This window comes from Staurois parvus, unplaced genomic scaffold, assembly GCF_062004578.1.
Source record: "Staurois parvus isolate SC_StPar_1 unplaced genomic scaffold, SC_StPar_1.0 ptg000362l, whole genome shotgun sequence".
Taxonomy (NCBI): Eukaryota; Metazoa; Chordata; class Amphibia; order Anura; family Ranidae; genus Staurois; species Staurois parvus.
Window position 1 is genome coordinate 7,935,295 of NW_028318158.1, and position 26,151 is coordinate 7,961,445.

The 26,151-nt window shown below is 41.7% G+C and overlaps 2 protein-coding genes and 1 non-coding gene across 3 annotated transcripts in view; 2 read left to right on the forward strand and 1 right to left on the reverse strand.

Annotated features, from left to right (window-relative positions):
- Window positions 1-18,141, forward strand: part of DNAH14 (dynein axonemal heavy chain 14) — a 338,071-nt gene extending 319,930 nt beyond the window's left edge. The window contains exons 79-87 of the mRNA XM_089684997.1: window positions 1,789-1,986; window positions 3,921-4,120; window positions 5,520-5,701; window positions 9,993-10,189; window positions 12,172-12,284; window positions 12,368-12,513; window positions 13,073-13,221; window positions 16,738-16,884; window positions 17,391-18,141. Coding sequence (XP_089541123.1) covers window positions 1,789-1,986; window positions 3,921-4,120; window positions 5,520-5,701; window positions 9,993-10,189; window positions 12,172-12,284; window positions 12,368-12,513; window positions 13,073-13,221; window positions 16,738-16,884; window positions 17,391-17,603 — 1,545 coding nt within the window. The 3' untranslated portion in view covers window positions 17,604-18,141. The remainder of the gene's footprint in view (window positions 1-1,788; window positions 1,987-3,920; window positions 4,121-5,519; window positions 5,702-9,992; window positions 10,190-12,171; window positions 12,285-12,367; window positions 12,514-13,072; window positions 13,222-16,737; window positions 16,885-17,390) is intronic.
- On the forward strand, window positions 2,695-2,766 carry TRNAA-UGC (transfer RNA alanine (anticodon UGC)). The gene has a single exon. It is a non-coding gene; the product is annotated as a tRNA-Ala (tRNA).
- Window positions 18,142-18,306: 165 nt separating the features above from the next.
- LBR (lamin B receptor) overlaps window positions 18,307-26,151 on the reverse strand; it is a 42,462-nt gene continuing 34,617 nt past the window's right edge. Inside the window, exon 14 of the mRNA XM_089685074.1 lies at window positions 18,307-24,248. Within this exon, the coding sequence (XP_089541200.1) occupies window positions 24,088-24,248 (161 nt within the window). The 3' untranslated portion in view covers window positions 18,307-24,087. The remainder of the gene's footprint in view (window positions 24,249-26,151) is intronic.

The following is a 26,151-nucleotide window of genomic DNA, read 5'->3' on the forward strand; positions in this document are numbered from 1 at the left end:
GAGTGGGTCAGGATAGCTGATACAGTTGTGTTCAAAATAATAGCAGTGTGTTGAAAAAAGTGAATAAAGCTCAAAATCCTTCTAATAGCTTTTATTTCCATACACACAAATGCATTGGGAACACGACACATTCTATTCCAAATCAAAACATGAGGAAAAATATATCAAATTTGTGTTGTTCCTCTAAAAAAATTGAAGAAAAGTGAATATTAGACTGTTCAAAAAAATAGCAGTTTGTATTCTTCTTTACAAACTCAAACATTCACTATATAAACTGAAAAATGTTTGAAGATTTTGCTTTCCTTAGAATCACTTAATGAATATTTGGTTGTAGTCGCACTGTTTCTGAGAACTGCTGTACATCTGTGTTGCATGGAGTCAACCAACTTCTGGCACCTGTGAACAGGTATTCCAGCCCAGGATGATTGGACTACATTCCACAGTTCTTCTCTATTTCTTGGTTTTGCCTCAGAAACTGCATTTTTGATGTCACCCCACAAGTTTTCTATTGGATTAAGATCCGGGGATTGGGCTAGCCACTCCATAACGTCAATCTTGTTGGTCTGGAACCAAGATGTTGCACGTTTACTGGTGTGTTTGGGGTCGTTGTCTTGTTGGAACACCCATTTCAAGGGCATTTCCTCTTCAGCATAAGGCAGCATGACCTCTTCAAGTATTCTGATGTATTCAAACTGATCCATGATCCCTGGTATGCGATAAATAGGCCCAACACCGTAGTATGAGAAACATCCCCATATCATGATGCTTGCACCACCATGCTTCACTGTCTTCACAGTGTACTGTGGCTTGAATTCAGTGTTTGGGGGTCGTCTGACAAACTGTCTCCGGCCACTAGACCCAAAAAGAACAATCTTACTTTCATCAGTCCACAAAATGTTGCGCCATTTCTCTTTAGGCCAGTCAATGTGCTCTTTTGCAAATTGTAACCTCTTCAGCACACGTCTTTTTTTCAACAGTGGGACTTTGCGGGGGCTTCTTGCAGATAGCTTGGCTTCACATAGGCGTCTTCTAATTGTAACAGTACTCACAGGTAACTTTAGACCTTCTTTGATCTTCCTGGAGCTGATTGTTGGCTGAGTCCTTGCCATTTTGGCTATTCTTCTATCCATTTGAATGGTAGTTTTTCACTTTCTTCCATGTCTTTCAGGTTTTGGTTGCCATTTTAAAGCATTTGCGATCATTTTACTGAGCAGCCTATCATTTTCTGCACTTCTTTATATGTTTTCCCCTCTCCAATCAACTTTTTAATCAAGGTACGCTGTTCTTCTGAACAATGTCTGGAACGACCCATTTTCCTCAGAATTTCAGAGAGAAATGCACTGTAACCAGCATGTACAACATTTGCTACCTTCCTTCCTTCCTTAAATAAGGGCAATAATTGCCACCTGTTTTTCAAAGAATGAATGACCTCACTAATAGAACTCCACAGTGCTATTATTTTGAGCATGCCCCTTTCAATTAGTGATTCAATTACACAGAATCAGCAGCATGCATGTCGTGACTGTTGGGTCTGTTGGATTTCTATTACTCTACTACACCTGCTAGTAAATTATTTGCCATGTAGAAATATCATTTCTACCAAAAACAGTGATTGATCAGGTTAGTGATGTCTGACTGCTATTATTTTGAACACAACTGTATGTATACCAGGATCCCCGGGGGTAACACAGCTATTGCATTTTTTTGTAACATAACAACCTAAATGACAAGGACATCTGTTAATAGAAAGCTTTGTAATGTGTAATATAATACAGGCTGTGTTTGCAGGTCTCTATACAGGTGTTGGCAATACTCACGGAGGGCCACAATGAGATTCCCTGGAAGGCTGTCCATTACCTGACTGGGGAGGTGGTGTACGGAGGCCGTGTTACAGATCTTTGGGATCGCCGGTGTCTTCTCAGCATTCTGGACATTTTCTATAATCCAGCCGTGTTACAGGATGGTTATTCCTTCTCCGAGGACAAGGTGATCTCACAGTTCACAAAAGGCTGCATGGAATAGTCGTTTAAGTTCTCATTTATGCAGCTTGTGGTAGGACTAACTAGTTTGGATAAACAAATGTATGACTGCTCAGCCAGTGTTATGATCCAGGCACCCCTGATTAACAGCATAGTCAGGTCCTGGTCCTTCACTGCAGTAGCAGCACAGCTTGATCCAGGACCTTGGACAGTGAAGAAGTAGCAGCCTGCTAATAAATCATCACTGCTCAGTCCCCTCTGCCTGATTCCTATTTATGTATTTGTATAGCTGTGTACTTGATGCCTAAAATAGGGATGGTTGTGGAGAAAATGAGATTTGGGGCTTCGAAACAGAGAGAAAAAAGCTGGTGATGTGCCATAGAGAATCTGTGGTCTTGCAGAAAATATAAATAACACTATAATATAAAAAAATGTCTGACACATAGTAGGATGGTAAAGATAAATACTGTAAATAAAAAAGCAGAAAGGAAAAGCAGGGGGGATATATAATGAGATTACCAGGACAATTCATTGCTAAGAGGGAGTTGCCTGCAATAAACACCATTTTCTTAGTAACAAACTCACTTTGGAATAGAGATAAAGACGACCAGATTTGTGTGTATCTTAGCTGAGGTCTTGTGTGCTGCATACTATCATGGTGATGTAATTCTTCCCTCAGATTCTACTTCTTTTCTGCTGTCACAGCTCACCAGTAGGGGATGTAGCTCAGTGGTAGAGCGCATGCTTTGCATGTATGAGGCTCCGGGTTCAATCCCCGGCATCTCCACTTTATTATTTCTCAAAACATTTTTGTTTGTTGTAACCATTATATGAAGCATTTAATTTAAGGTACTTGAACAAAGATTTTTACTTATGGTTTAATGTACAGTAATACTTTATTATTGCAACTAAAATCTTTGCATTATTATAACATAATAATTATGGTTACAGATTTCTTGACATTTCTGCAATTTGCACATGTACAGATAGAAACAAATGTGTGGCCTATATGTTAGTCTGTATTTTAAAAACATATTAAAAAAAAAATGAAGAGCATATACTGCCTTTGCATTGTAACAATTGATCATCGATTAATTTCAAACCTTTTTTTGTTTTATGTTATGTTTATACTGTTTGCATGTTTTTAGACAATTTTCAATAAATATCTTGTGAACATGCTAGACATAAAATGCTATGCTTGTAATAGTAATAATAATAATAATAATAATAATAAAATTATTCAATTGATTACATAAATAAATAATAATAATAAGTAAAATGTCCTGCAAACATGTTGGACATAGAATGCTATGCTTGTAATAATAATAGTAGTAGTAATATTAATAATAATAATAATAATAATAATAATAATGATACAAATAATACCATTAATAATAAATAAAAGTAATCTGCTCCAGTTCAGGCCAAAATGTGCATACTGTAGATGTAAACCCTAATTGAAAGGCAGATTGATAAAGCACTGTGTGCCATGAACAATTACCATTTTTTAATAAAATATTTGTTTTCATCATTTGTTGCATCTTAGTGCTGCTGATCTAATGCAGCCTCTTTGCAGAGACCTTCTGTTTACATGCACTCCAAGTTCGTGGCTCATTGGCATTTCTCATTGAGGGTTTCCTGATGGTGACGATAATTGCCCATGCCTGTGTATTGTATTGAAATGGCCACTTGTAGTCCATTTAAAGCCCGTGTGACAGGGTACAAATGCAGGGGCCTGATTAGGGACAGAGCATTGACACTCCTAAACAGGAAATACCTGAACAAGGACCTTTATGGCAGGATCACTAGGGATTATTTTAATGAAAGCTGCAGATTTAAAAATATTGAAATTGACATTTGAAATTACATTATACGTTAAAACTAATACAAGATTGTAGTGATTGGGTTTACATATACTTTAATAGACATGTCTGTTTCTAGGTATACCAGACCATAACGGATAATGTCACACTATGGGAATGCCGAGATTATATCAGCTCCCTTCCGGACACAGACACCCCTCAGATCTTCGGGATGCACCCTGATGCAGACAGAGCGTTCCTCACTTCTCAGGCACAGCTCTTCACAGACACCATTGTCAGTATGCAGCCAAGAATCAGCGCAGAATATGAAACAGTCAGGTTTGTGTTCACTAAATGCCGACTAGTATAATACATGAGGCTATTCTATAAATGGGAAACATCTGATAAAATAGAGAGGGATCATATTGCAGTAAGTCCCCACAATGAAAGAAACAAAAGGCCAGCACTGGAATCATCTAAGTAATTGCTTTGGTAAAGGAGGAGGTTAAGGAACTCCTTTGTTCTGCCAAGGCTCATTAATGCAAGTGGGAAGAGAAAGCTGGCCCATGTAGTCCGATCCAGTAGAACAGCTGCTGTAGCTCAAATTGCTGAAAAAGTTAATGCTGTTTGTGATAGTTGTCAGAACACACAGTACAGCACAGTTTGTTGTGTATGGGGCTGCATAGCCGCAGACCGGTCAGGGTACCCATCAGGGCTACTGTCAGAAACTACAGGGCCCCATACAGTTAACCTGATAGCCCCCCTTCCCCCGTAAAAAAAAGACAGTTTACTATGCTAAAGTTATGAATGAACACAGTAAGTGATCGATACCAATCATTCATTGTGTTCATTCATGAAAGGAAGGGATTGGTAAATGTGACATATTCATCTCCATCCTAAAGGATCTTATTGTGTGCTTGCAGCTGCTGGTGGGAGGGAAATGAGGGAAGCCAGCAGCACTGTGGGGGCACACTGGAGGGCCTCCACAGCAGGGGGAAATGTATGGTGCACAGGGAGGGTGTTGGGTGTGGTCAGGGGGGGCAATTACTGGAACCAATCCCTTGTATGCCTCTGTACAGCAGCTGAATGCAAGCAGGAGGGAGAAGAGAAGAAGCCAGCGTTCAGCTACTGCAGAAAGAGCCATGTAGGGTATCGGTTCCAGTAATTGCCCCCTAACCCCCCCCCTCTCCCACCATGCTGATCACCCTCCCTGCCCACATCCAATTCACCCAGCTGCCTGGGCTCTGTACAGGAGGACTGGTGGTACCCCCATATCCATGGCCCTGGTACCCATGCTGACACGTATCCACAGCTAAAAGCACCTACAATGGGCATGTGAGCATCAGAACTGAACGACAGAGCAATGGAAGAAGATGGCTTGGTCTGAAAAATCACATTTTCTTTTACATCATGTGGACGGTGTGGTGCATGTGTGTCGCTTTCCTGGGAAAGAGGTGGCACCAGGATGGGAAGAATGGAGGCCGGCAGAGGCAGGTAACATAGCATAACTTCAGAGGTCTAGTGGAGTCCATGACTTGGTAGGTCAAAGTTGTTTTGGTGGCAAAAGTGAGACCTACTCAATATATTTTGGTGGGTGGACATAATGTTATGACTGATCAGTGCATTTGTTAATCATGGAGTTCAGCTTAAAGCATATGGGCACTGGTGTCATTTTGAGTTTATATATCTGCTGTGTAAATTTGGTATCAGCTGGTTAATAGTGTGCACTGTCCAGCAGAGGTGACAGCATCCGCGATGAGATGGTTGTGCATTTGGCCACCAGCATCCTCAGCAAGCTGCCAGTGACAGTGGAAGGAAGGATGGAACAGGACAAGTCAGCAGCTATATCGGACAAAGCCACGACTGTCAGCAGCTTACTCTCTGATCCTGCTTGGGAAAGTTTTGTGAAATCAGTGGAAGGTATGATATGTAACTTCAATCCCTTTCACTTAAAACAAACTGGTGCATTGCCATGTTGGGCTCAGATGATTGCCTCTCCTGTCTCCCCAGCAGCATATACTAGAGGTTTAAAGGGGAAAGCATAATGTATTTTCAGTGAGTCAGGTCTGTAACTAAAAGTCATTTTTTATGTAAATTTTACATTTTCACAGATTTACAAGTTTTAGTGATTATCTGGATATAAGAGAATGTGACAAGAACCATTGCTGATTGATATAAATCTATTTAGCTTTTTAGATGGTTCATTGTTTGTAGTCAGACTTGCAGTGAGACAGATAGGAGCAGTAAAGTACAGTCAATGTGCAGCATTACCAAGCAGAAACCTAGAGCCTCTGTATGTAATGGGTAAATCTCTGAATAGACAAGTCTGTGTAGTGATAAAAAACGTTGATGCGTACTAACCAATCGGATTTTCAGATCATTAAACGATTATTTTTAATTGGTTGTTTAGATTCCTCTAGTGCACTTTGCTCTTTGCAACACTGAATCAGATGAATGTCAGGATTGTTCAACATTTGTGTCTCTGTGGTTTATTGCCCTAGGCCAGGGGTGTCCAAACTTTTTTCAAAGAGGGCCAGATTGGATGAAGTGAACATGGTGGAGGGCCGAACATTTTTTCGAACATTTTTTTGAACCATTACAATTAAATGCAAATAAATTATTTTATGCCAAGTTAATTGCAAACGACATACTTTTCATTTCATAACATTAAGATCAACTGACAGCTGAGTTTTCACAATGTATTGAAAATAAATTTAAAAAAAACTTACCTGCACTAATGTGAAGGGTGAAAAGGTAGCTGGAGCTGAAGTCTCTGCTCAGCAGCCGGGAGGGGAAGAGAAACACACTTCACGCTGGAAGCCCGGCCCTGACGTCACCGCCCTCTGTCGCTCCCAGCGCGGCGCAGTCACGCATGCGCACTGCTCTCAAGCAGAAGACTGTCTGCCACAGAAGGGAGGGCCGTGCGACAGCCGCATTTACACAGACCAGGGAGAACGCGCAGGGAGTCAGGCATGCGCACTGCCCTCTGCTCTCAAGCAGAAGACTGTCTGCCATAGAAGGGAGGGCGGTGGGAGGGCCACATTACACAGAGCAGGGAGGGCTGTTGGAGGGCCGTATTAAACCGACCCCCGGGCCGTAAATGGCCCGCGGGCCGGACTTTGGACATGCCTGCCCTAGGCTGTATGTCTTAATTAAAAGAAACCAGTCATGATAGAACTAGGTAGGATGCCATGACGTAATCTCTACTTCTGAACACCATTGTAGCAAAATAAAGATTAAACTTTCATTTTCCACCACCATGTGAGCAGAGCTTTACCCATTTTTTGAACTTCCTCTTATAATAATCCCCATCGACAGTGCAGTGCAAAATCACATTTTCTTTTACATCATATGGATGGCTGGGTGTGTGTGAGTGTGTTTTTTTTTTTTCCATTTTCTAATACCTTTTTTTTAAATGTAGTTTGTTAGCACTTCCTGCCCCTGCTGCCTAGGCGATTACATCATCAGGTGATCCCCTCAGACTCCTGGGATATCAGCGTCAACTACCCCAGGAGTTTTCGGGTAGCCTAATAGTATAATCACACGGTATTTGCAGACAGGAAATGACTCCTTCTGGGTACTTTGTTGTGAACAGGTTGCTATAACAACATGGCGGGAACTTTCACCGCCATTGCTATAGCAACCTGTTGGCAACACTGTCTGCCAGGCACTATCATGCACAAGATTGGGAGCTGCTTACTGGAGTCGGCTTCAGCTGCCCTCACCTATGATGGTCACCACCAGCATTTAATCAGGGGCATGCAAACTGTAGATTTGGCAAGTAAGCGCTTCATGTACAATCATGACATTATCCAAATTTGAAAAAGCCTTTTTGAGGAGCATGGGGATGTTTTTATTGCATTTTTCATTAGGAGAGTGTAGCTCCTCCTTGACAACAACAACAACACGGGTTAAATACCCAGCCTCAGTAGTCATCACAGGGGATTGGTGACTGGTCAGGGTGGGTATTTAAACCCTGTTGTTGTGATGTTCACCTGTCACTGCTGCTTGAAACATTACATACATTACGTGGCGGCGAATAAACGGTTCATCTTCATTTGTAACAGGAGTGTGCTGGTGATCATTATTCTGATTTTTGACTATATTTATGAGTTCACCTCAGCAACCACCTTCATGAATGGTTTATGGCTGAAAGGGATTGCAGATTCTTGATCTCTCCTTCTGGCTTTAATGCTGTCCCTTTGGCTTCAATACTTTGAGTCACTTACCCAGAACTAGAAATTAGAGACTCACTGTATGTGGCAGGAATGATCCTTTCTGGAGGAGGTCAGCAGTGGCAGTTCCCCTGTTTCTGTTATATCTGCTATACTTGAATTCACCTTTCTGTGTCAGCATGCCAATACAAGTAGCAATATTGCCATCTGCTGGCCAATGTACAGCACAGCTAGCCAGCTGTTAGTGAAGTAGAAACTAGAAAGTTTGTGTACTCTGTCGTCTGAACACTTACCTGCACCTTGATTATCTACTACATTTGTACCGAGGGGCGGACTGACAACTCATGGGGCCCCCGGGCCATAGGGGATCATGGGGCCCCTGTGTCCTTGCCCAAACTCAAAAAAGCCTATGAAAAAGGTACCAGGGGCATCTCATGGGGCCCCCTACTGACCCCGGGCCCTCGGGCAGTGCCCGAGTTTCTAAATGGTCAGTCCGCCCCTGTTTGTATCATTCCTCTTTCACTATTCCCTGAAGAGACGGTCTCAGCAAACAGACAAATAGGCTTCTATTTATCTCTTGTTACATTTTCCACCTGCTTATGCTAGAAATGAAAGAGTTGTATGTGGCTCAGAACTCTTAGTGTAGGTTTTACAGCTTCGATCTCTTGGTGTGTTGAATTTTGGCTCCAACATGTATGTGAAGAGGTTAAAAGAGATGTATGGGGTATATTAAAAAAAAAGAAATATATGCTCATCTCTGTGCTGCAGAATTGGTCTGATACTGCAGCTGTCCCAGCCCAAGAACTGAGCAATCCCATGACTACTGGTCGCTCAGTTCTCAGTCTGATCAGTGACCGTCAGCGCTTTCCGCTCTGCCCTCCAGCACTCACTGAAGTGCTTGGCTGAAGAGGCATGGATACAGCTGGCTATGGCTCTTGGCCACACCTTGAGAGCTGAGGTCAGTTGCCAATCGGGCAGCTGGGTGGATCCCAACAACAATATGGGGATCCTTCCAGAGCCTGGAACATTTCTGTCTCGTCAACTGACAACAGTTGCTTCATAGACATTGCGCAGATTTTCTTTTTTTTTTTTTTGGCCTTCTTTATTTACAAAATATTTTTTCCATTCTTTTTTAGCAATCAATAAAAAACAAAAGAGGTCACATATCAGAGAAAAAACAAATATAACAAAAATGGCACAGCAGCAAAAAAAAGCCTTATATCGGTGCAAATGGAATCCGGATGTAACAGCAAACAGAATTAGGCCGTGGGGCACAGGTTCACCATAAGGATAGGAGTTAGGTTTAGGGATTGGGTTGAGGGTTAGGCCCCTTTCACACAGGAATCTGTCAGTTTTTCAGGCAGACCTGATTGGATGGTCCATGTATCTCTATGGACCGGCAGGTGTTAATGGACTTGTGTGCGTTTACACATATCTACATCCAATCTGATCCATTCCTCTCTATCTAGGCAGATTGAATCAGAGGGCAGTTGAGTGTAAACAGACAGCAGAGTGTGTTTACACCTGATAGCCCATAGAGTGGAACAGGCTGTGTCCATGTCTGCTCTGCATAAACTGAGCAGACACAGACCTGTCATCCACCCGCTCTGCTCTGATCAGCAGACAGATCCCCTGCTGAGAAAGCAAATTCTGCGCTGTGTGAAAGGGGCTTTCGAATTTTAGATTTGACACTGTGTATTGAAGCATATCAGAGTTAGGGGTTCAGTTGAGGTTTTAGGGTAAATTACTTGTTTTTTATTTTTAAGATTTTATTGCTGTTCCAAAACATCAATCTACTTGCAAAACATTAACTTTTTACATTCATTTGTGTAAACATTTGCAGTGATGGGCCTTCTGTGGTATTCAGAAACCAAAATGCAGCCCAGAATGTGACACTCCAAAAAGTCCATACTCCTGTATCATTATATTAGTATATTACCTGGAACATCCTAAACTGACAACAAAATACAAAAACATTGAGTAAATCATGAAAACTTTATTTTTCCTGTAAAACCAGTTTGGGTTTGTGTTTGCAGGTTATGACCCTCTGGTGAATTCAGCTCTGTTGACTGTCCTGCATCAGGAGATTGATCGGTTTAATCATCTCCTGTCAATCATACACAGCTCACTCAATGCTCTGCAGCAGGCTGTGCGAGGAGAGATTATACTGAATAAGGTCCTGGAGGAGCTCTATAACTCCCTGGGCAACCTCAAGGTGCCTGAGCTGTGGCAGGTAAGTGCTAGCAGATTCATCAAGCTTTGTTGTTACAATGGGAAAGCTCTCTGTTACAGAGGTTTTAAATATAAAAAAGAGCAAAGAGGAAGGGTAAATGGGACTTTAAAAGTGCCAGTTACATCCCCTCCAGGAAGAAACACACTAAAGACAATTATAAAATCATCAATGTTTATTAAAGAGTCATATTAAAAGGAACAGGGTCAGGGGTGGACTGACAACTCATGGGGCCCCCGGGCAATAGGGGATCATGGGGCCCCTGTGTCCTTGCCCAAACTCAAAAAAGCCTATGAAAAAGGTACCAGGGGCATCTCATGGGGCCCCCTACTGACCCCGGGCCATCGGGCAGTGCCCGAGTTTTCAAATGGTCAGTCCACCCCTTATCAGGGTATAAACCCCATAAAAACAAGTGCGCTAGGTGTTTAAGCATAGATAATAGGCACAGAAACCCCATACACCTTCCCTAGATTGCATAATGTTGCACATAACATAGTATGTAAGATACAAGACTATATACACTCTGATATAACAAAACAAAGGGAAAGGTGCAAAACTGACACATTTTGCAGAATGAGTTTCTTCAGGGGTCATGGGGTGCAGCTGATGACAAAAAGAATAAAAAAGTACATCATAGCATATGTACATATGAATATAAGTTCAATAATGGCCCCATGTGAGACCAGTTTATAGAAATATTCACATTACTTAGACAGATAATATTCCTAGGTAAACATGTTACATGTGCTAGTGGTGACCCCAATAATAAACGGCTGTGGAGGAGGAAAGGCTAAGATGGAAAACAACATCCAGTAGTTTAAGTCAGGGAACCTGGGGGCACCATATCAGGGAAAGGAAGAGGCATCAACCGTCCAACCCTTTACATGGCAGATCTATCATGAGAATATAGGCATACATGTAGATGATGTAATCTAGGGAAGGTGTATGGGGTTGCTGTGCCTATTATCTACATGTAAACAGCTAGCGCACTTGTTTTTATGGGGTTTAGTCCCTTTCCTTTTAATATGACTCTTTAATAAACATTGATGATTTTATAATTGTCTTTAGTGTGTTTTTTCCTGAGAGTGAAGTAACTGGCACCGTTTACCCTTCCCTCTTTGCTTTTGTTATATTTGCCTTTCTTTGTTATGTAATGCTAAAGGTTCATTTGTACCCACTATATTTTGAAAGCATTTTTAAAGCATGTTTGGGTAAAAGAAAAAATATTCAGTACAGTGGTGCAACATATGTATAGTTTCCAATGTTTTGTCCAATATTTGCTTCACGTACAGAAAAAAATGGTCCTGCCAAAAATCCAATGATCTTCTCACTTCCTGTAGCAAGCTGACAATGCTGACTCCGCTCCTGTGAAATGTTGTCAACCCTGCCGACTGGACCACAGAACTCCACCTAGCCCTGTCTCTCTTGGTTCCTCTCTACATGAATATACTGGTTTCTATTCCAGCAAATTAGTGCTGATACCTTTTCTCCCAAGATGTGTATGGAAAGGGCTTGGGAGATGTAGTTATAGGCGTGTACCAGCAGCACCCCCTTCAAGAATGTTGCAAAGATGGTGATGTCAAAGGGTGTAATAAAAGTGGTTGCCCCCTTCATGAACAGTAAAGGAAGAACATAATTCTGGCACATGCTGTAGAGGGAGGCTTAGGGGTAAATTTGTGTCATGCCTATACATAACCCATTGAAGTGTGTGTCAGTATTAACGTATGCCCTCAGTAGCTGATGATAAAGATACACATAGACAGGAGGGAACTACACCCCAAGGGAAATGGTGTTAAGGGATCTCTGGTCCAATGGTGAAACCACACCAATCAGCTTGTTTCTAAACCGATAACCGATTCTGAATAGCTTAGTATGTCTATTACATGTATGGGATGGTAAGGGATAAGGGGAGCTTTTTAAACGTGATTATATTTCAACATCCATTTTAATGTTAGAACTAACGTGTATTATATATTGTGTTTCAGCGGTGCTCATACGAATCTTGTAAGCTACTTGGCTCCTGGGTAGATGATCTTGTAGAAAGAATTGGGTTTTTCTCCACTTGGGCCAGTCACGTGTATCAATGTATACAGGAGAGGTGAGAATTTGCATACAGCTGCCCCCAAATCCTATGATGAATGTCATCTAATACTGAAATAATTTGTCCTGTGTTATATGTAGGTTTGGTCAGCAGCTGGGGCTGAAAAAGACATTCAAACATTCCAGACCAAATTCATCCCAAATTTCTGACACTCTTTTGGAGAACAGGTCACACCCCACAGGGGAGCCGTACAATTACTGGATTCCTGCTTTCTTCTTCCCTCAAGGTAGACAAGTGATTGAATCCACTGATGTGGCCGATATTTAATTAGAAAGTATTATCGTTTTCTCTTTTCTACTGGCTCATTGCACCATGTTGTACAATGTGTTCTTGGTAAAGGCAGAATACTTTGTTACTTAATCCATTGGTATATTGTTTTCTTAATAAAGCATTAATCCCTATGAAATATAAAAAAAATACCCAATGGGTGGCTCAAGTTATTAAACTCCCTCTATCGATCAACCATCACTTGCAGGTCGATTGACCCATTAAAAGGTTATAACATTTATTTTACAAAGATTAAAGTGGAACTCTACAAGTTCCTAGAAATAGCATGTTTATATATCGCAACATCATTATTCCCATTTTTGTGCTCACTGGGTTAGATTGTTACACTCAGAATCTGGTGCACCTTTGTCTGGTAGCTAATCAGCTTCTAACCTCAGCTTTTTCAATTACCTGTGGCAATAAAACCTGGAGGCGGATTTGTTTCTATGCAGAAGTGAGCTTGATTTTGCGCTTTCTTGCTTTAGTAAATAAACCCCACTGTGCTTTATTTTCCTCAGGGTTCCTGACAGCTGTTTTACAAAATTATGCCCGAAAAAGAGGTCTATCAGTGGACTCACTCACCTTTAAACACCAAGTGGAGCCTGTTGTGACAGTCCCCAGTCACACTAAAAACAGAATTGCCAGCATCGCTGAAATGGCTTTTAATGTAAGTAGACTTTAGACTGATGTGATTTCTTGCATGTACCCTCTTCCTGTCTGCTGTGGAGAAATGTGATGCTGTTCTCTATTAGCTCTTAATACAGTTCTAACCTATGTTCCCATATCCAAAAAGCATATGCCCTCTGAGATTAACCATTGCCTAGATCTAGAGATATATATATAGATTTTTTTTTTTGCCTTTCCCTACACATGCCGCCAATCACCAGGTCCCAGCTGGTGATTACTCGCTGGCATCCAGTGATTGCTGAGCATCTCCAATAGAGACATCTGTTTGTAAACAAAACAGCAGTGTGCGTACAGTGCTTAGAGTGAAGCAGACTGACACAGGAAAACAGCACAGGTAGCCATTTGATTGCCCCTCATATTAACTCCTTCCTTTCCAGTGCCATTAGTAGTGTCCGTGATTTGATTTTTTTTTTTTTTTTTTTTTTTAGTACTGATCACTGTATTGGTGTCACTGGGGATGTCACCCACCGCCATCAATCACTGATTGCCACCATTACTTTTTTTAATAGTGCAAAAAATAAAAAACGCACAGGTGATCATATACCACCAAAAGAAAACTCAATTTGAGGGGGGGGGGGGGGGGGGGGGAAAAGATGTAAATTTAATTTGGGTGCAGCATTGCATGACCACATAAAAGGACCACATAAAATTGCCTGGTCAGGAAGGGGGTATAAATCCTCTGGAGGGCAAATGGTTAGATCCATCTGTAGGGCTAAAGAAAATGATATCCTGAACTGGGGTGTTGGTATTGTCCTCATTTTACTATTCAGTTATACAATGTGGCATGTTATTCAAAGAAGTAAATATGTGGAATACTTTTTTTTTTTTCCTTTAACTTGTCAAGATCATTCACATTAAAGAATAAACTCAACTTTTGTAACATGTTATTGTTGCAGTATCCCCCTCCCCTGAGTTGTGAGAGCGAGCAGAGATCTTCTCCCCACACCCACTGTCACAATTTTTTAAAAAGCGCAGCCATGTGGGGCTCTGCCCACCCATCTAGGTCATTCATACAAAGCATTCCGTGAGCCTGGGTTCACACTGATGCGGTGCAAATTCCGCACCGCATCACAATCGCACCCAGTTCATGCAAACCGCTGCGGGTGTGTACGTTAACACCCCGAAATCGGTTTGCAAAATGCGGTGGGATGTGCAGAATCAGATTGCATGGGTGTGAATACCAATGGGATCCGATTCTAGTGCGGACCAAAAAAAAAAAAAAAAAAAAAAAAGGGGTCCTGCACCTTTTTGGTGCAGATGCAGTACAATTTGAGCCATACAAAATGTATGGCTCCAATCGCACTGCACACAATTCTCATGCGATTTGCACAGGAATGCAGTGGGGTTCCTGTGTGAATCACATGCAATATGCCGCATCGCACCAGTGTGAACACGGGCTGAATGTGAGAACTACAAGCACCAACAGACTTAGTCCACTGACCACTATAAGCTGGCAGTGACAACCAGGACTCTGCTGAGCAATCTAGGTCAGGGGTGGGCAACTGTGGCACTCCAGCTGTTGTAGAACTACAAGTCCCATGAGGCATTGCAAAACTGAGTTACAAGCATGACTCCCAAAGGCAGAGGCATGATGGGACTTGTAGTTCATCAACAGCTGGAGGGCCACAGTTGCCCACCTCTGCTCTAGGTAGTTCATTGATGCTTCCTGTCATTGTATAACTGCCTGCATGTAGGAGCAGACATACGACAGTCTGCAGGAGCCCTGCATTGAACTCACGAGCTTCTGCAATGCTTTGCAGGCTACCAGTACAAAAAAAAAAAAAGTATTTAACAACTTGCCTACCGGGCACTTATACCCCCTTCATGCCCAGGCCAATTTTCAGCTTGCAGCGCTGTCGCACTTTGAATGAAAATTGCACGGTCATGCAACACTGTACCCATATGAAATGTGTATATTTTTCACACACAGAGCTTTCTTTTGGTGGTATTTAACGCCTTGGCGCCAGCTCCTCCCAGCCCTTTAAGGGTTTCAGATGGTGGGGTTTTAGGGTCATGTGACCACCGTGATTCGCTGTCACGGTGGTCACATGATCAGGAAAGGTCCCAATCACAAGATCTGGACCTTTCCGTGAGTACCGAACATGTGTGCTGGGAGCGCGCAGGGTGTGCGCTCTCAGCACGTTTTCCTTAATTGCACACAAAAGTGCAGATACTCGGTGTCAAGGCCCAGACGCCGGGAGGCCCACAGTTGTGTGCGGCCAGCGCCAAGAGGTTAATCACCACTGGGTATTTTTATTTTTTGCAGTATAAGCAAAAATTAAAAAATGAGCAAAACTTTTTTTTTGTTTTTTCTGTTTCCATTTTGACCACATATGCACTTTAAAGCCTAACACCATATTTTGTCTTCATACACAATAGAGGAAACCTTGTATTGATTCAGAAAATACACACCTGGCAATGGCTGAGCAGTACTCAGCCCAACTCTGATTGGCTGAGGTGGGCAGATGACATCACAGTCTCAGGGTTTAGGAGTGCGTATCACACAGGGCACAGGCCAATGTACAGCCACACAGCTGTGAACACTGCTTGAATGTCTTAAGTCAGAAATTGCTCCATACTTGCAGAGGCTCCATCTCCAGCCCAGCAGTCCAAGTTATCAGGACAGGCTAGGGATCAAGCATGTGACATGCAGCATCTCCATGACACAGATTATTTCTACATCCTCCAAGATAGCAAGTGCACTTGGGGAACTGACCGATTCTCTACCTGAAAGTTCTGCCAGCACAAAGAAAATTTTGAGACATGTGGTTCTCTGGCCTGGAGTGCCTTGGCTCTGTATGGGAGGTACTGCCTGCACAAAGCCAGGATACATTATCCCCCAGCATAGGACCAACTGCTAGGAGGTTCTGAGCACACTGCACTTTTTTTTTTTTTCCTTGCCCAAATAAAGGTTTGAATGTGACACCCACCACCTAATAAAGACAAGCTCCCAATGCTGGTCTCAGAAGGCCTACTAAATAAATTAAGAGAAAGGGCAAGTGCAGAGGCAGCAACCAAAAAAAAAGTGGGGCATGCTGGTTATACCTTAGTAGTTACACCTGCAGTGTGCAGTCCTTCTGTAGGAGCAAATATTATCCCAAAGGAGTCAGATTGTGTGTCCCTCTAGAGGACAAGAAAGAGCTCAATAGTGAAACATTTTTCCAGGTCCCTCTGGAGAGGCCTGCCAATCCTAAATGCTGCAGCACCATATGACGCTTCAGCATTCTATAACTATAGGTCTGGAAGGTGGAACCTTACTGCGCTGGGCTCACAGGAAGAGGTATGAATGACACCTGCTATCATTCAACCCAAAGGACCAACACTGGATCAGTAAGCAGGTGTCAGTGGGGGACAACACCGCAGAGGAGGTGAGTATAACAGCCAGAGCTGCTTTTTATTATGGGCTGCTGGATGAACTAATGGAAGATTGTTTTCCTAAACTGGGTTTTAAGCATCAACACCCTAATCCCCACTGTACAATCTGTGCTTTCTGCAGGGCTTACCTCCACCTGAACAAGGAGTTCTGGTTTTCGGCCTCTTCCTGGACAGTGCTCGGTGGTGCCATGATACACAGGTCTTAGAGGAGTGTGAACACCAGCAAAGATTTTACCCATTACCACAAATCCATTTCATCCCACACATGGTAAGTAGGACTGTGCAGTATTCTGTGTGTAATGTCAACACTGCATTATCTGTCCTTATGGTACCTTAATAAGGCTCCATGCACACTGGACATTAATAATGCTGCTAACATTAGCTGTGTAAAGTCACATTAAAAACATGAGGTTTTTCATCTTTTTTTGTATTAGTGTTTAGCGGCTTTTTTTTTTTTTTTTTATACAAAAAAAAAAAGTCCTGAAATGCTGGTTTGCTGTGATTTTACCACATTTTTTTCAGCAGTTTTTACAGCTAAAAAACTCTTCTAGAAACCCACTCGTTATGGGGGTGCTTTTCTCCAGCCAAAAAAAATGTTGATTACAATCTGTGTGCATGAACACATAGGATAACATGCTGGGGGGTTTACTAGCTGTAGGGAAAAAAAAAAAAAAAAAAAGTCAAAAGCCAAAAACAGCCCCTGTAAAAACGTCTAGAGTGCATGAGGACTAAATATTAGTATTGATTTAGGTTTTTTTTTTTTTCAATATACAGATTGAACAGGAGAATGCAAGCAGCTGCACCGATGAACACAACAAAGCCTTCACTTATGAATGTCCATTATACAGGACACCCCTGCGGGCTGGAACTTTATCATCAACAGGACATTCCACCAATTATGTAACATCTGTGAATATACCAACTGTGGTCAGACCTGAGCACTGGATACGAAGGGGGGTGGCCATGCTCTGCCAAATAACTGAATGACAGTTCTTTTACTGGTGTTCCTTTCCTACTTCCACTTAGTGGATAAAAGTAGCGTCAGTGGCAGGCTGTAGAATTTGCCTACCACAAGACACATTTGTGATGGGAAATGCCCTCTCCCCTAGACATGGGCACTATCAAGGTGGTCAGCTGGTTGGTATCTAAGAAAGAGGGTATGACCCAAGCAGGGGCGGACTGACAACTCATGGGGCCCCGTGCAATAGGGGATCATGGGGCCCCTGTGTCCTTGCTCAAACTCAAAAAAGCCTATGAAAAAGGTACCAGGGGCATCTCATGGGGCCTCCTACTGACCCCGGGCCTTCGGGCAGTGCCTGAGTTTCCAAATGGTCAGTCCACCCCTGTAGACAAGATAACTGAAGGGAAATATTAGATTGCACTGGATTGTCCCCTAAAGGTCTATATAAAAATTATATTTCCCACAGTAACTGTTTATTTTTGCATAGCATTGCTAGTGTAAATAGTTAATATGATAAAAGTAAAAATGTATGAACTTTTAATCCATAAACTAGCTATCACACCATTGTGTTTTATTAGTCACTGACAGCAGCAATGCCCTTTTGAAGATTCAGCAAACATCCAGTTCTGTGCCACGGTCCTGCCTCATGATCCATAATCCATCAAATAAAGCTGTCACTTTCTACATAAATATACAGGAAGGATTAACAAGCAACATCTCTGCAAAGACTGAAAAATCCACACAAAATATTTATTAAAATTTATAGTAAATTGTGAAAAATGTAATGCTTGGAATAACAATTCAATGGTTTATGTGAATAAATGCGCAAGAAAAAAAATGCAAAAAATAGAGGCATATATATATCTTAATACAAAAAATACAATTAGAATACACAATGGATTCACATGTTAACCAAAAAAAAAACTTCCATATGCAGACAGCTCTTAAAGCAAATAATAAAAGGCCATCTGTGCTGTGCTGCATTAATAATAAAAGGCCATTCACATCTGTGCTGTGCTGCATTAATAAACACATGGTTAACATGCGTTGCATTAGGGAAGCTCATAACTACACACTACTACACAGCCAAAAATGGACATGCACCATTGTTCTGATACAACACCATCCTTTGTGTTGTGGCGTGCTGCAAAGGTGTGAATGGACCTCAGAAATGTTTCACGTAAACTGCAGGCTTGCAACAGGCCGATGATGTGCTGCTAAATTTAAAGGGTACTTTGGTTGCAGAAAGTATGGTCTGAACCACCTGACCTGACACAGGGGTCACATCCTCTAGGGGGAATCACTGTGCAAACTCTGCAGAGACCATGAAGCTCAGACTACACACTCCTGCAAAAAAGGAACCCTTCTAAAGATTTACAGTTTGGCAGCACTGCAGTTACGTCTGAAAGCACACACCCTTTCACACCGCAGTTTGGGGGTTGTGCATGGGACTGTGTGTGACAAATAAATTGTGACTTAAGAGTGTGGTTGTCTAAACGGAGAACAAAATGCTGCAGAAGACACCAATCAATGACCAGTTCAGGCCTTTGTGATACATTTTGTAAACAGTCCTAGCTGTGCTAAGAAAGCTATATAGCAGAGGTAGCATAAATACACACATTTTTGGATTAATCTTACATCTTATAAAATACCCATAATAAGTTATCTATTCAAAATATGGGATTAAAAAAAAAATTTAAAAAGTCCTGAGGAAGCAAAACATTTCACAATAAAACAAACATCTTCAGTAAATATACAATACTTGGTTGTAAGATCACATGTTGGCATAGAAAAAGGACCTAAGCATTATTTCTATAGAACAAGCCACACACTTGAAAAAAATGAAACCAAAATTAACCCTTCCTTGGCATGTCACATCTGGTAATAGTGGAGAGGAGCACATTCACAGCATGGCTCCTCCACTAAATACTAATTATTGTAAAGAAGGGCTTGTGTGGAAAAATTATTCGTTTACAAGATCTGCATATTAGAGACCCAGCAACAGATGGGGTTGGTAGATTAGGTTTTAAGTTAATGGCTCTTTAAAATCATAGAAAAGTCTTGGCGTTCTATAGAAGGAATGGAATAGGCAGTACAGGAACTTACAACAATCAAATAATCATTCAGTGGTTTTAAAGTTTAAGTTTAAAGGGGCAGCTAATATGTTAATGGGAATGTCATTAAGTAAGATATCTGTGTGGGAAGGCTCAGCTGGAAGCAACCCTTCTGTTCCTTCACAAAGTGTATACTAGCTCAGAGGCAGAAAATCTGAACCAATATTACCTGCCCCAGCTAGAGGATAGGACCTAGGCGTCTGAGAATATCGGTTTCTAGCCAAGGCTTTTCAAAATGTGTATTTTGCTTCACAATAGATTCCTTTATGACCAGTGCAAATTCTGCAGTGATTACATTAAGCTGCTACTATAGAACAATCAGCAGTTGAGCACATGTCTCCCTCTACATTATAAAAATAAAGCAGAGGGAGGGCAGCCTTGTAAATGTATTGCCTTCTCACAGGATCTTTGACCAGTTGTAGGTATCTGTAGTGGAAGTTCTCCAAAATGCTCACAAAAACCCCCTCTGGGACCAAGACACATATCCCAGCATTGGTACAAAGGGGGAGAACAGGATAAAAATACATGGCTGTGTTGACAAACATCAGACAGACAATGGTGTAGATCTTTACCGCCTATCTGTTCTGCCAATTATAAACCCCACCTAAAGCTCCAGCAATTATGTCCTGAAAGATTTCCTGTTGGGTCAAAATCAGGCATGCACTCGCTAGACAGAACTCTGGGGCTACAGGAGCCAGAGGAGCTCAGACTAGTATTTTAAAATAGATAAGAAGGAACAGACCTAAAAGGATATTTCCAACATAGCCTTAAAAGGAGAAGTTCACCTTTGGGAACATGTAACATGTTCCTATAGCTGCAGACAAGTCTGCCGCCCCCCCCCAGACAGATAATACGGGGAGACGTTTCCTCGTACTGAAAACGACGCAGCCATGCAGGGCTCCACCCACACGGCCACATCATTCATTCATGGACTTCCAAGAATGAACTGCAAGTCCCGACAGCTTTCGCGGCTGTCGGCTTTTAGTTTTCAGTGAACTACCATGACACTGGAGCACTGTCCTAGCTCATGGAAGCTTCCTGTCAAAATATCTGCTTGGCTGTACATCCCGTACAGCAAGCAGATATTCTGACAGGTCTGCAGGAGACATGCATGCCATCACCGATCTACTGGTCACTGGTACAATGCTTTCCAGGCTCCTCTGGACAAAAATAAATGCACAATTGTTTTTCTGCAACAAAATGTGCATTTATTATTTTTGTCCAAAAGGTGAACTTATCCTTTAAACCCTCCATTAATATTTCCCTCACATACAAGGTCACCCAATCTATAGGCACAAAGGACCACACATAATATTTCTAGAATGTTATTGCATATTGAAAAGCTGGGTAAATCTAAAGAGCACATATAGAACACCATTTCCTTTTTACTCAGAAGTAGTTCCCCAAGACCTGAACATTATTGTAAGGTTTCCTTCAAACTATGACAGCTACAACTCATGGCATACGAATGTGACCAGTAAGTTGGAGAAAGTTTTAAATAAAAGACTAATTAACGAGGCATATTAGAGTATCACACACCCAGGGCACCTCATTTCAGCACTTCGCCATGCTCTAAATTATTTCAATAATATTGTTAAAATGTAATATAAATACCAGAACAGAAAAAATGTAAACAAAAAGAAACCTAGTATACACCAACATTAGTAGTCAGTGTAAATGTGACCCCTTCCATTAGTGGTTAGTGAAAAATTACCCCCCATGCATTGGAGGTCAGTGTAGGTGGGAAATCAATTCACCACTTCTCAAGGTACCCCTAACAATATATTAGAGGGGACCCTAGCTTTCCATGGAACCATATTTTTTCCCCCCTTTAAAAAAATCAATAAGACTAAAGCTACATAGAGATGTACAGCTGAATGTGTTCATATCCTTGCAAGGACAAATGAGAAGCAACACAGCCTAAATACCACTAAAAAAATGTGCAACTTTGGTCCCCCACAAAGACAAATCACAAGCCTGGGCAGATTACAAGCGACATTGGGGCAGATCCTGTTAGTCAGCATCACTTTCTGAAGCCTTTTGGCTGAGATTTCAAAATCAAATGCCAGCAGCTGGTCACAGATGGCCAACATATTTAACTGTAAATCTGACTTTAGGTCTGTTTTAAGGGGTTATTTCACTATTACCAAAATGTCAAACATCCCTATGCATCACAGCACCCTCAGTACATTATTGTTCAGTGCGCATTGTTCTAATAAATGCTTACTTTTTAAGCTGCTTACTCCAATGCCCTCCCCCTCTCCTGCAATTGACAAGACATGCTGTGTTAAATGTGTGGCCCCAAAATAAGAACTTTGTTTCTTTACTTACCCATGCATGCGCCATCCACTCTCTTGCAGCTCTGCATTCTGACAAAGTGAAAAGACAGTGGACTGTGCATGCAGGGTAGGGACCAAAGCCAAGCGCTCATTTGTTTTCAGGGCTGCACATCCCATGCTCAGTACATTCTGCCATCTATAGAATGGAGAGGGGAGGGCAATAGAATAGGCAGCTTTAAAAGCATTCCTTTACAAAACTGAACTGCATAGTAATGTACTGAAGATGCTGTAATATTTTTGGCAAAGTCATGAAAACTGAACTAACCCTTTATTGCCAGCGAAAGGCTTTATTCTCCGACTGCCAAAATTGCTAAATTACAACGTTTGCATTAAACTGTCCACTTCCAACTAAATGTATGTAAAACATTTTTGTTTCTATATTTATGATAGTCAGTAGTTAAGAGGTCTAAGTGCAGTACAGAAGGGAAAGGATAGTAATTATTCACAGTACAGCTCTGACTCCAATTTGCAGTGTAGTAAATGAGATGTTTAGAAGACTTTAGACATGAAATCCTGGTACTGAAAAACCTGTAAACTCAGCTTAACATGCTCATCTGCTAGCAGTTGGACATCCAAGGTCTTAGTAGTAACAAAAAAAAAAAAAAATTGTGATTCCCCCCCCATAGGTTAATATATACTTCTTCATTTAAAGAGAAGCCTGTGTGTTATCTTTCCAAAACACAAGTACTTGGCATCCAAGAAGAAAGCATATATACATAAATATTTAAAAAAAAACAAAAAAAAAAACTTGTGTTTATCCATAAATAATCTATGCAAAATTGGAATAAAACTAGGGATGCACCCATACAGAGTATTTGCATGAGTACTCGTACAAATGCGCCAACACCCTTGCAGTGAGATTTGATCCCATACAAAATGAATGAGCTCAAATCGCACTGCAAAGAATTGCATGCAATTTGAACAGGAATGCAGTGAAATTCCTGTCCGAATCACACGGTTTCCAGCACCCCTCCTGTGTGAACTCATGCTTGTCATAGTAACTTCAGACTGGGTTCACACAGGAGCGGTGCAGGAATCCGCATGCGATTCATACAGGAATTTCACCACATTCCTGTTCAAATTGCATGCAACTCTTTGCAGTGCGATTTGAGCTCATTTATTTGTATGGGCTCAAATTGCACCGCAAAAGGTATTGGTATTTGGCGAGAACTTGACTGAAAGTATTGGTACTCATACTCGCCGGTAAAAGAAATGATTGGTGCAACTCTAAATAAAACCTTTCAGAAGTGACTTTCATTGCACTGAAGACCAACATACAGTGGTGGGGGGAAAAAAAAAAAAAAAGTACATCCAAAAATCAAAGTGTTTCGTTTTTAGGGTAAAAAAGGGTTAAAACCACTTTTTCTTCATCTGGGTCCTAGTAAGGAAGCTTATTTACTTCCTGTCTTGTAAACAAAAAGTGAAATATCTTTCCAATGTAATGAAAATCCCTTCTTAGACAATTGTCCCCCATTGATATATTTCCCATTTCCTATTCTGGTACAAAAACGCTAATTTTTAGATTTTTCCTTTTATTTACAGTCCTAGTGTCAGTGGTCACAAGGACAAAGAGGGTAAATCTCTACTGCAGAACACCTACAGCAATAAAAGCCTGATAGGGGATCCAACCCCTCACTACTCTATCCAAAACGAAGTTGTGGCTTCAGATACACTTTGACAAGGAAGTAATTGGACAGCCCAAATGATCTCCCAGACTACTAGTAATCCAAAGACAGTTGACAAATGGCCCTCCCATGTCATGTTGCGAAAAACATGCACTGTCTTTATAGGTACCCTTAATGTGTATCTAAGCCAATCTAACGGAAAAATGCAAAGCATTGAAAATTAAATTACATACAGTAAAAATAGCTTTCCTTGGTCAGCGAAAAAATAAAACCCTCTGTGCTGATATAGCATACATACAAATAAATTTAAAACATTATATACAAAATCGCAAACATTTACAATAGCCTGCATGGCCAAACCAGATTTCACTTGTCACCAAATATGAATAAAATCCAAAGATGGTGACAATTGTGAAATCGATAGTTGCTCTGCTAGTAAATGTAAGGGAATAGGCGATACGGGACGTGCTGACAATACTTCTGCCAGTCAGGGCCATATTTTATTTTACACTGCTGTTCCACTCTGATCACTCGATGGATGAGAAGGGCAGTAAGGAAGAAGCCGTAGAAGTATGGCAAAATGCTGGTGAAACCTAGAAAAGAAGAAAAAGGACTCAATTATATCTGGCACTTAGTGGCAGTATACAATTAGAAATACAACCGTACGTAATCTAGCTGTCATGGTCAACAAGTCGGATTGTACAATCTCCTTTAGATTTATCAAAATTATGTAACTTGAGTGCCCACCTAAACAAGATTCAGTCTGTATTCAATAAGACAGGCCCTTGTTTTTTGTACATCTGCAGAAGATTGTACGATCAGACTGTAATGTGTATGTTCAGCTGTAAAATACCCTAAAGGACAGGGGTGCTCAACCTTTTGAAGAGTGAGGGCCACTTAAATGATTTGGTAAGCGGTTGTGGGCCACAATGAAATGAAATGGGTTACAATTTCAATTTTTTTTTATTTTTAATAGCATAATGACCATTTTCCTCCTTCAGCTGCTGAATATCGGGGGGGAGAAGAGAAGTCAGCTTGCAGCAGTTTCAGGAGGAAACGGAGAGAATAGATTTCTGTATATGCTGCCCCTCCTATCCAAATGTAAAACTGAATGTGACAGGAGGCCACACAGGCCCCCTGGAGCATGAAGTGGCATTGCTATTGCGACCCCTGACACTACAGCAGTGGTTGGAGGGGTGTGGTAAAAAAAGAAAAAAATGTCTCATCTATGGGGTTTTATTGCATCATTCCTCCAAACCACAAATGTAAACAAGCCCTTCTTGTCCTAAGGCTTTCACACTGATGTGCTGTGATTTATCCACACCAGGGGTGCAGCACAGTGCACCCTCTGTATTTCCTGCGGGTTAGCTACGCTTTGCCATAGACTTCCATTATATCTTGCAGATGTAGTGCACTTTCTGACAGCGCACAAACCCGCAGGATATAACAAGTCTATGGCTCAAGACCGGATAACCCACAGGTGCCTGTGCTGCACCCGCTGACCACTGTGAAAGCAGCCTAATAGTTTTTAACCCTCTTATAGGTGCTAATATGCCCCTTGCAAAAGCGCAGTGTACGTGTTTAATACAATGACCTTTTTTCCTCTTCCAGCATCTGCTGGCATTGCTCTCCAGGCTGCTAGAAAGGTCCCAGGCGAAGTGCACTTGGTATCACTCTGCCTGGGGCTACAGAGGAAGCATCGGCTTATGTGGCTCCTGCTCTATCCGCGACTACCTGCATCCTCCACTGCTGGCGCTAGCTCAATGCAGTCAGATGCTCTGGAATGACCACAGGTTGAGTACTCCTGCTATTGGGCAAGCTGGGATATGTAGTTACTGGTTTGAGGAATAGCCCCATTTTCTTTAACCTGAGGCAGAGCTTAAATGACAAAGTGGTTCTGTTCCCTCAGAAGATACTAAAGGGCAACTCCACCTTTAGTGAAGATGTCCTTTACAGCTTCCCCTTTCAGAATACTTACCCTTAGCTCCACTACAGAGATCTACACCGTTGGCACCACAAATATGCAGGCCCTTGCACCTCGATCATTAATTCCTATGGCTGTGTCCTTGCCCCACAGAATTGACCCGTCCTTCATGAGTACAGACCAGCCATAGGAATAATTGGGGCCAGGCCACATGTGAAAAGTGCAGGGTCCTAATGCAACTTTCTCAAGCAAAGTCTGAGAGGCTCCAGGCAGGGCCACACAACGAAGAGCCTCAAATAGGGCTGGTGGCAAGTAATCCACTCTGTAAGTTACACCTAAAGCATATCTATGGTCAAAATGTAATGTAAATTCAGTTCACATTGTATTTCATTTACTGCTAGCCTACTCCTATTACTATAAGTGATCTTGATGTTTGTAAACTTTCTTCATGAAGATCCCCACACATTTCTTCACTATGTCCTGTGACAAGGCACTGCTGTGGCACACATTTCACACAGCCTGCCTTCTGAACTACAGGAGGTGCTGAGAGGAGAAGTCAGTACAGGAATCAC